Source organism: Homalodisca vitripennis, chromosome 2 (genome assembly GCF_021130785.1).
Source record: "Homalodisca vitripennis isolate AUS2020 chromosome 2, UT_GWSS_2.1, whole genome shotgun sequence".
NCBI lineage: Eukaryota > Metazoa > Arthropoda > Insecta > Hemiptera > Cicadellidae > Homalodisca > Homalodisca vitripennis.
In genome coordinates, this window is record NC_060208.1 from 82,117,710 (window position 1) to 82,128,764 (window position 11,055).

General features: G+C 32.6%; 1 protein-coding gene across 1 annotated transcript in view; it reads left to right on the top strand.

Annotated features, from left to right (window-relative positions):
- LOC124355699 (lactase-phlorizin hydrolase-like) overlaps positions 1-10,815 on the top strand; it is a 51,506-nt gene extending 40,691 nt beyond the window's left edge. Inside the window, exons 17-25 of the mRNA XM_046806858.1 lie at positions 529-663; positions 769-891; positions 2,457-2,640; positions 5,140-5,237; positions 7,656-7,803; positions 8,667-8,785; positions 8,864-8,998; positions 10,437-10,543; positions 10,668-10,815. Coding sequence (XP_046662814.1) covers positions 529-663; positions 769-891; positions 2,457-2,640; positions 5,140-5,237; positions 7,656-7,803; positions 8,667-8,785; positions 8,864-8,998; positions 10,437-10,543; positions 10,668-10,797 — 1,179 coding nt within the window. The 3' untranslated portion in view covers positions 10,798-10,815. The remainder of the gene's footprint in view (positions 1-528; positions 664-768; positions 892-2,456; positions 2,641-5,139; positions 5,238-7,655; positions 7,804-8,666; positions 8,786-8,863; positions 8,999-10,436; positions 10,544-10,667) is intronic.
- Positions 10,816-11,055: the final 240 nt, after the last annotated feature.

Below are 11,055 nucleotides of genomic sequence, written 5' to 3' on the forward strand. Positions count from 1 at the left end.
CTGGTAGTTGAGCCAATATTATAAATATTTAAAAATCTGTTCTTTTGGACTGTTTGAGTGAGAGGAATACCATAATACCAGTCGGAAAATCGTATGGAAATTTAGTATGCGCTCAACAGTGTAGATCTCACTGACCTAAAATTGGCTTATGCGCACGGTGCGATGCAGCGGATACGACGTTTATCGGAAGATAACCAAGTCAAGCAACGTCAAGTGTGACTGCTGCTTGGATGGGTGACCGCTGAGTAATCCTGTCCTTGCAAGCAGTCCACCTATTCAGCCATTGGTTCTTCAGATGTGACATCTAAGCCTTTGGTCCCCAGATTGTTAGACAGGGTTTCTTAGGCCTAAATTCACTTGGTGAAATAACACATTTTGTACTTTCACCTTTTTTCTGGAATCTTAAAAAAAAGGAAAATTGTCGTTTAAAAACTCTGTATCAATATAAAAAAGTCTTTGTTGTAATATCAATTCACTAAGTATAAGCTTCACTTATGATCTTCACATCTTATTGTATCATTCTTTCAGTTCGAAATGTACAGATTCTCAATCTCGTGGAGTCGAGTGCTCCCCACAGGTTACGTGGATACAATCAACAAGCCTGGGGTTGATTATTACCATCGTCTGATAGACGAGCTGTTGGCCAACGGGATCCAGCCGATGGTAAATAATATATTTTTGAACATATTGTGGTTTAAACACAACTTAAAGCCACATCCGTGATCAAATAATTGAATTTAAGACAGTATTAACAATAATTGTTGCCAGGTGACCTTGTACCATTGGGATCTGCCTCAGCCATTGCAGGAAATAGGAGGTTGGACAAACCGTGCCATGGCGGATTATTTTACCGCTTTCGCGAACTTTGTTTTCAAGGAGTATGGTGAAAAGGTGAGTACAAACAAAAGTGTATATTGAATCACTTATTAGTTAAATATTTTTGGTTTCGGATGTTTCACATCCACTTTGGATTGTTTGTTTTAAACTATTTCTTTACTATGAAACAATAAATAATAAGCACAGTAAATAGTTTAATGAAAACATACTAGTAATTCTAAATCAGGATGGCAAACCTCTGGAAAAAAGGTGAACAAATATGAATGAAAAAAAAAAAATATTATAACAAATGTAAGCCTTAGAATGCTTAGTTATGTATTTTAAATTATAAGGTTTTGGTAAGTAACCGTTCGAGCAATATAGGCACAGTTTTAACATATGCTACACTTATAATAATGACAAACCTATTATAGATAAAAACGATAAATTTTTTGACATTTTTGTTTCGTGTTACAGAATAACCTTATCCTTTATGCAAAATATATGATACATAATTATTATGACCAACGATGTTTCAATTATTAAAATTGCACAGTAAATACAAAATGTAGCACTCTTCCCGAATGAATGATAAGTGGTATTATCGGTACCAAAATATAAATAAGTTAAACATTTTCTAATTAAGCTGCCAAACTGCGAGCATGGTTAATTAAATTAAAACAATCAAAGTAAGTAGTATTTAAAATCGTATGTTTTTTTGCTCAAATTCCATAAAACTAAAACTTTTTAAAAAATATCTTCATTCTTAAAATTAAATATCAGCAGCTAAAAAGTACAAAAGGTACAAAAAGCTGCTGATAAAAAACGAACAAAGCGATCCAATGATGGATTTCGCACGAACTTCTGTGTTTCGGTCAGTATAGAAGTAAATGTCTCTATCCACCTTATTCTGCCCCATCTCGACCTAGTACAATACCATGTTACGGATAAGGAATGGGGAATCAGTGTAAGGTTTTCAATTACAGACGAAGTTTCAGCTGATAACCGCGCATACATCGTTATCTGGCCAAACAAGTGAATGGCCCCATCCACAAGTTTTGGTACAGACTCGAATTTGAAGTCAATTTTAACCATAACATTGCAGCCCACAATAACCCAAGGGCTCTTGTCTGCTGCTTAAATCCCGCTAAATCCTAGCTTATATGTACTTGACGTGTGTTCTTACAGTACATTCAATGATCCTAGAACCGCTGCAGATAAAGCATGAAGCAGCTGCAACATGAGTGATTTTATTTTTTAATGAATTTTCTTTATAAGATCGCCTAAGATTTAAAACAATCCAAGATTTAAAATTCTAACCACGACGCCTACTAAGGTTTCTGCTGTACGATCTCCATCATGCTGACGTCAGACTGAAAAGTACTACAAGTACCACCGCGCATGCGCACATTTGACACATAAACCTCTCGCCAATTGAGAAATTAGTTTTTTTTTCGGTAGCATCACGTTAGTGTGCTACGACAATATTGCTTTGTCGTAACAACTATGACCCTATACTTTCTTGGATATTTTGCCGTCAGGAGCTAGTTTCTGAAGATGATTGATCAGCGAGTTAATGCCTCGTTGTTGTGCAAGATTGGACAAATAATGGTTCTAAATATTGTAACATTCTTTAATAGGTGAAGTGGTGGATTACAATAAACGAAATGGATCTGATCGTGCAAGGTTATGGAGAGTCCGACTTGTATGCACCAGGCCTACCATTGAGTGGAGTTACGGTCTACCAGGCGGCGTATAACTTGGTGCGGGCCCACGCCAAGGCGTATCGCCTCTACGAAGCTACCTACAAACCCTCACAGAAAGGTATGTAATATAATTTGGTAACTGTTGTCACAGTTTAGAATTACCAAGTGGAGAATTTCATAACATTTCTTTCTTTCAAATTGTCAGCGTTTTCGAGTGGGAACTTAAAAGAAAAGTTTGATGTTACTGCACAAATTGCCTGATGCCAGACATTTTAGCCTATGTTTACACTTATAAATATAGTATGTTACTGAAAAAGCAATGATAAAATAGTCCATTTTTACACATTGTACGATTGTTCAAGTTGTTCAATATTGTGGTATTATGAGTAAAATATAAAATAGCTGACGATAATAGCACGTATATTTCACTTAAGTTACATCAAAAGCTTGTATATTTTTTATCCATTTGCTTAAGCGAATAGATAAGCAATGTTTGTTTTAAAATGCTGTTGTAAAAGTAAATTTTTTAGTCTTTTATCCTCCTCAGATTCATTGTACACTGCAGTGTATAGGAGTTTTTGAATCAATTCAGACCTAAATTAATTTTATATCAACAAAACATATTTTATAGCGTATTATCACTGTACTATAACCTTGAAAATAAATAATCACTCATAAAAAAGAATTATCACTATTGTTACTAGTATAATAAAATCTACACTATACTGTGCAAAAAGTCGAATAAAAGGAAAATTCAAACTATTTTTCTGCGATATACTGTTTAATATAAGGATATTCCATTTAAATATACAGAAAACTGATGAAACGTATTAATTCATAATCTGAGTGAAATTATCACACAACTGTGAAAGGATGTGTCGAGATGTCATCCATTTTCAGGTTAGGAAAAAAACACTGGTAAGTACCAGTAATAAAATTGTACACTAGACTGTGCATTGAAATAATTAGTTAAAAAGTCTATTTATTGGTAGAAACAAATGAGAACACAGTCCTCAACTTCCCTAGGGTCTAAGTATTTACAATAAACAGACACACACAATTGCCTGAAGCATACTGAACAACAGATGAGAACACAGTCCTCAACTTCCCTAGGGTCTAAGTATTTACAATAAACAGACACACACAATTGCCTGAAGCATACTGAACAACAGATGAGAACACAGTCCTCAACTTCCCTAGGGTCTAAGTATTTACAATAAACAGACACACACAATTGCCTGAAGCATACTGAACAACAGATGAGAACACAGTCCTCAACTTCCCTAGGGTCTAAGTATTTACAATAAACAGACACACACAATTGCCTGAAGCATACTGAACAACAGATGAGAACACAGTCCTCAACTTCCCTAGGGTCTAAGTATTTACAATAAACAGACACACACAATTGCCTGAAGCATACTGAACAACAGATGAGAACACAGTCCTTAACTTCCCTAGGGTCTAAGTATTTACAATAAACAGACACACACAATTGCCTGAAGCATACTGAACAACAGATGAGAACACAATCCTCAACTTCCCTAGGGTCTAAGTATTTACAATAAACAGACACACACAATTGCCTGAAGCATACTGAACAACAGATGAGAAGGGGTAGGAAGAAGCACTAAATACAACTTATGTATCATCTACACTATAGTGTATAAATGGTTGGTTTTCTGAAAATAAATACTTCTTCAGTTGAAGAAAAATTAAGGTTTTTCGTGTACAGTGTACTATTCTATCCTGTAATATTTATTCAAAATACTTGGAAAAATCAGTTTTGAAAAAGGTTAATAATGTATTAGTTTCGCTATAAATAAAAAAAATCTTGTATTTGAGGTGTTAATTTTGTCACTGATTGGTAGGTTAAACGTATTTAAACAAAATACAAAAACTCTCTAGTGCAATAATCTTTATAGTGTTAAAAATTGTAAGTGTATTTCAAAAGACATATTTTAATAGCGCGGTTAGTTTAGTTTTTAAAGTATTCTTGTTCTACTAATAAAAGGAAGGTTATCTAAAATAGTTAAAACACAGCTTTCTATTCTATACCCATATTATAATAACCAATAAAAGTGGAATACATAAGTCATAAGATATCTGTAAAGAATTATAACAAAGAGGCAAGGCTGATTTGAAAGCCATGCCACCTCCAAAACCACCTCCAGTTACCTCGGCAAAAAACGCGTATTTGTGAGGGTATCAAGATTTTGATGGATATTTGTCTTTCTGGACAAAACGAACTATTAAAAATAATAATTATTCCTATTTTATCGTATTGTCCGATTTCTAACAATGCTCATTTAGTTTGAAAATTAAGATTTTAACTATTATTTTTCTTAATCGGAATAAATTAATCTTTCCTAAAAATTTATGTTTATAGAGGCAGTCATTTATTATAGATTTCATAATTTAAAGAGTGACTTAAATGGAGAGTGAGGAAATCTAAATCAGATAACATATTTACGGATTAACAAACAATTGTCAATGGCATGACAAAATGTGGCTTATAGACTACTTCTTCATAAAGAAAGTATAGAACTGACGTTTTGCTTGGGATTCATAAAGTTTCAGTACAGGCTAAATGCCTAGTATTGATATGATGTTACAGGGAAGGTTGGAATGTCAACGTCTGCCCAGTATAGTGAACCTTTAGACTCCTACTCTGCTGAAGATCGAGCCGCAGCAAACAGACACACTCAGTTTGAGGTCAGTCTCCAGACATTTCCCCAGGTAAACTAAGCACTCAACATTGAATAAATATGCATTCCCTTAAGCACTCAACATTGCAAGTACCTATATTAGTGCAGTCATTGAAGGATTATTGCTCCGAATTTTTTTACTGTGAACCGAATTACATACAATTTTGGAATTAGGTTCATCTTACTCTTAACTTCAAAAGTGAAAATAATTTGAACTCCGCAACCACCCTGGGGTATACGTATAAAAGTGTAAGATGAAAAGTGTAGGTATTTTTCTGACAAACAATTTGGTTTTTTTGTTTTTTCTTTCAAACAGAAAATTGATGGAGATATGATCGTTTTAAAGAGCGCTTGGCAGCGCAATCACAGCCTCTCTTAAGCCCTTTAACCCTTCACCGTTTTAGAAAAAGGTTTTTTACTACATATTGAAATTAAGTATGTTGTAGCTCTCTTAATTTACCTTTACAATGGTTTTTTATAAATTGTGATAGCATGAAAATTGTAGGAGTTATGGTCCAGAAACTTATCATATTTTTTTTCTACTTAGTAACTGAAGATTTCGGAGTGTGAATATTTGGAGCAATGTGAAAGTACGCAGTATAATAGAGACCCAAAACTATTGTAATGTATATATATATATATATATATATATATATATATATATACACATAATATGGCTCATATATTTTGGAAACGTAGGCATGAATACATACCAACGTTCTTATATGTATATATAACACATTTGAGTGAATTTTATATAATTTGTATATATAATATTTTATTCAATAAATGGCAATTTTTAATCTAAATTAAATTATTTTTAAATATGTAATCATATATATTTACTGTTTTAATTTAGGGGTAGTTTTGAGGGTAGAAAAGCTTAAGAATATGATAATCATTTTCGAGAGTGTGGAATAATATTTAAATCCTTTTCATTTAAAAAAAATGTTTTTAAATTTTTTATTAAGGGGTAGTTTTCAAGGGTTGAAAGGGGGTTAACAATTTGATGATTATTATAGAGAATATAAAATATTACTTACTCTATACTTACATCTTTTTATGTCATACCAAAGTATTTGTTTGTGATTTTTTCAATTTAGGGGTTGTTTACAAGGGTTGTAATAGTTTCAAGGGGTTTAAAATTATTTTAATATGAGATAATTGTTTTAGAAAACACTTTACAATTTCACCATTTACTAGTAGACATGTTTTCTAGCGATAAAATGGCTCAATTTCAATTTTTCCATTAAGGGGTTGTTTACACCCCTTAAAAATAATAGGCGGAGTTCAGATCATTTTCAATTTTGAAGTGAAGGGTAAGATGAGCCTAATTCCAAAATTTCATGAAAATCGCTTCACAGTAAAAAAATTCGGAGGTAAGACCGTATTTTTCGCTTCAATGACTGCACTATATACCAACTGAGCACTCAACATTAAGAGAGTTATCATGCCAAGCTAAGCACTCCAAATTGAGTGAGTATACATTCCAACTGAGCATTCATCATTAAAGGAGTCTTCAGACCAATTAAGCACTCAACAGTGAAAGTGCTTACATACCAACTAAGAACTCTACTCTAAGAGAGCTCTCATGCCAAACAAGCACTCAACAATGAAAGAGCTAACATACCAAGAGAGTACGTAACATTAAGACAGTCCTCATTTCAAATAAGTACTCAACATTAAGTGAGTATGAATTCAAATTAAGCACTAAAGATTGAGTGATTTTACGTATAAACTTAAAACCGAACGACGGAAATACTATCATTATTATCTCGTACTCTCGTACTTACCTAGCAACGGATCATTAATTTTTACCAGTTTATAGTTTAAAATCATATGCTTATAGAAATAGTTATGTTAGAAGACAATTAAGGTTAAACAAATACGTTTGCTTTTATGGAAAGCATGACTAATGAAACGAAAAATGTACCGAACATTTCAGTTTATTTAAGTACAGCTTACAAAACCAGCTCCTCCAGATGGATCTTGGTGGCAAGGAAAATTGTTGAAGACAATGCAAAAAAATGGGTTATACCAAATTAAAATCACATTACATTTTGTGATAAAATCACGCTCATAGAAATGTAGATCAACACATAGATACAAAATAGTTGCATCAAAACAACTGAAGAATATATGTTCATATAAAATTGACAGCCTTCCTTATTATTAGGAAAGAGTGATCATATGGGAGTACGCTAATAGGAGTAATTTATTAAATATAAATGGTTTCCTCATATAAATGAGATATTCATAAATTTATAAACACATACATTTGTAATAGTTTTAAAAAACAAACTAAGGATATGTTGTAGAAGATAGCAGTGTTATAGATTTAACGTTACAAGGCATAGGTATTACTTTAAGGGTATTGAACAGTGGAAATACGGTAATAAGTATTAATTTTTAGTTGTTTCCTCAGGTTGGACTGTTCGCTAATCCAGTGTTCTCGAAGAAAGGGAACTATCCCAAGGTCGTGCAGGAGCGAGTCAACCGCAACAGCAAGCTCGAGGGGAGAGCCACTTCGAGGCTACCCCCTTTCACCCCGGAGGAGATACAGTATATAAGAGGTAAACTAGAGAGTCATTACACATGAAACGTTATAAACATATGTTACAAAGTATTTAAAGTAGCCTAATATAGCATGATGTCATAATTATTTATTTTTTTTATTTATGGATTATAACAAAGATAATTGTCTAAGACTTAAGTATCACAGTGACTGGAAACAGCGCTAAAAATATTGCTATATTTGAAAAATTAAATCTATAAATTTGTTAGAATTTATATTTTACAGATACATCTTTGAAAGATGGGACCAAATAAGTAAAAGAGCATTACTCGTATTGGTTAGTTTTTTTGGTTTTGGATTAGCAGTAAGTAGAAATAGGAAGTGGTTGAACAACGATGTAACATGCAAAGAGTGGATATGCTACATATAAATTACGTGGTTGTTGAAGAGATCTCCGCAAGTTTCACAAAATGCCTTTACATAATTTTTTGATTAGTTCATACTATGACTTACTTATCCAGTTTAAAAACTAATTAGTTATATTTGTTCTGGGAGGTATACAGGAGAATACTTTCTCAAGTCACTTTAAAATTATTTATCAATTAGCAGTTTATTTTACTTATATTTTGACATGGCTAATTAAATTATAAAATATCTTCCCCCATCAATATTTAGTAAATAAATTTTGAAGTGCCTATGTAACGAATGCTACAGGTGCCATTTAATGATGTTGCAGTGTCATTAAATATTACGGTGGCGTCGATAGGAGTCATGTGCTTCACGTTTGGGAGAGGATATGTGTAAAGGGGATCTCCCTCAAATGTAAATCCTCAAGAATAACAACCCTTTAGATGTTTTTCAGTCTTGCAGTAAGAACTCCTGGGACAGAATTCATTGAGTTGTAATAATGGGCTATTACAGGTTCTTATGACTTTTTCGGCTTGAACCACTATTTTACATACTTTATCACCCCTGGGACCCCAAATAGTGGAGGGACGATTAGAGACCAAGATTCCGATTCAACCATTCAGCAAACGAAGGTAAGCCTGATTTGGTACAACAAAAAATTGCATATCACATTGAACATTATCAAGTATTTGATATTGTCTACTGTCCAGTCCCTACCGTCGGGGTTCAGAGGTCAGCTGAACCGGATCAGGACCGAGTACGGAAACCCGCCCGTTTTCGTCACCGAAAATGGTGTCAATGATCCTAACGTTTTTAACGACACTGCAAGGATAGAGTATTACCACGTAAGTTTTAAATATAGATTTAACCAATTAAAGTTATCACTAATTAAGTTAATCGTTACCGAGTAGTAAATTTCCTGAATATTATTTGAATGATAACAGTTTGTAGAAGAAAAATAAGTAATTTATTTACTACTAAGTTGACAAAAATGATATAGTACCAAATTTGTATACTGATTATTATGAAGTCCTACGAAACAATAGCATAACTTTGATAATTTTTGTAAAATTTCATGCATGATACACTAGTAGGCTTTTAAGAATGAAAAAGACAATAGTTTGGAACAGCTTTGTACAGCTGTCGCGTTTCTCATTTCCTTACTGTATCCTTAAAGCCCTTCTTCAAGAAAAGGAAAATGAGGGATAATTATTGGAGGTGGAAAATCCCAAAGAAATGATTCAATATTTTAGCCTAATTCAATGAGTCCAGATAATTTAAGTGTAATACTGTCCGCAAACATTGAGGCCAAAAATTGCACGATTAAGTGGTTTTCTTGGACTTGTAATGTGTGTACCTCTTTTTTACAGAGATACATAAATTTGTTATAAACATCGAGGGGGGTTGTACTGATTTACTACATAATAACTCAACTTTATAATACAGTCAAGTTAACATATAAAAAACAAACGTGTCTTTGCTGTTTTAATATAAAACTTTAGCATACTGAAAAACCTTGAATTGCGCACTAATTGATTGTTTTAGTTATTTATAAGGTGACGATAAAGAACCAATTAATGGACCAACTTTAGTATAAAAAACAGCAGTTATTTGTACAGCATGGGAAACAAGTTATTATACTTTTCGATGTTACACGACCGTAATATATTAAATTCAGAACAAACACAGTATAAACTACTAATAATAAGCTATAAGAACTACAGCCGAATCGTATCAATTCTGAATTAGTCTTTAAAAGTCCTGAATCTAAAAAAAGAGCTACTGCACATAGTTAATTTCAGCTAATTGTTGCATAATGCCTGTTTTTCGCACAAAGCTATACCTCGAGTCTCCTTTTTATCATGAACTATCTAAATAAATAACTATTATTAGTCATTGAGGGTAAGATATCTGATATTGATATGATGACGGCTCTCTGATGGTTGGATTACTATATTAATTACACCTGTATAAATTTCAAAGATTACCTTGAAACGTTCTTAGATATAAGTAAATAAAGACGTTTTTAAAATCATGGTTTGGTTTGATTTGGTTAGAAACTATGTTTATAAACAATATTTACTTGGAATAATTCGATGTAAACGTATAAACTAAATAGTTCTTGAAGAAATTCTATTAAGAAAATCATAGCTATAGGAAGAAATTTGTATGATATCTAACTGAAAGGTATATTGGATTTTAAACATTTTCGATATTTTTGTATTCTTATCTAAACGTAAAAAATTAGCATTTTGAAATTATAGTAACACTGTATCCTTACAGAATTACATAGAAGAAATGCTGAAAGCTATCCAAATTGATGGCTGCAATGTTATTGGATACACAGCCTGGTCGATGATGGATAATTTTGAGTGGAACTTCGGATATACGTAAGTAAACTTGGAACTATTTATAGGTTTAGGTGGGAATACATCCCTTAAAACATGCTTTAAACACTTATTATTTTCATAAATGAATTTACCTTAATGTGAACTAATATGTTTTATTGTTTAGAGCGAAGTACGGATTGTGGCGAGTAGATTTTAACATTACGGAAAGGCCCAGAACAAAGAAGCTGTCGGTACACTACTTCCAGCAATTTACTAAAACCAGACAACTACCAAGTATACCGTTCATTATTTAACATACGTTCATGCAATTCTTACATTGTAATAAATAAATTATTGCTATGCGATTTAATTTATTATTCCTTTAATTTTTGTGTGTCTCAATCGCTTAAAAAACTAGTTGTTGGCTTGTTTCCTTCCTCAATTCAAATAGTTTACCTCAGGTCTAGTCTAAGTAAGTAATAGTTATTGCTATACGATATTTAATTTATGAATCAGTTTTTATTTGATTATTGTATCAGTGGCTTTAGAAAAACCAGGTGTTGTTTTTTTTG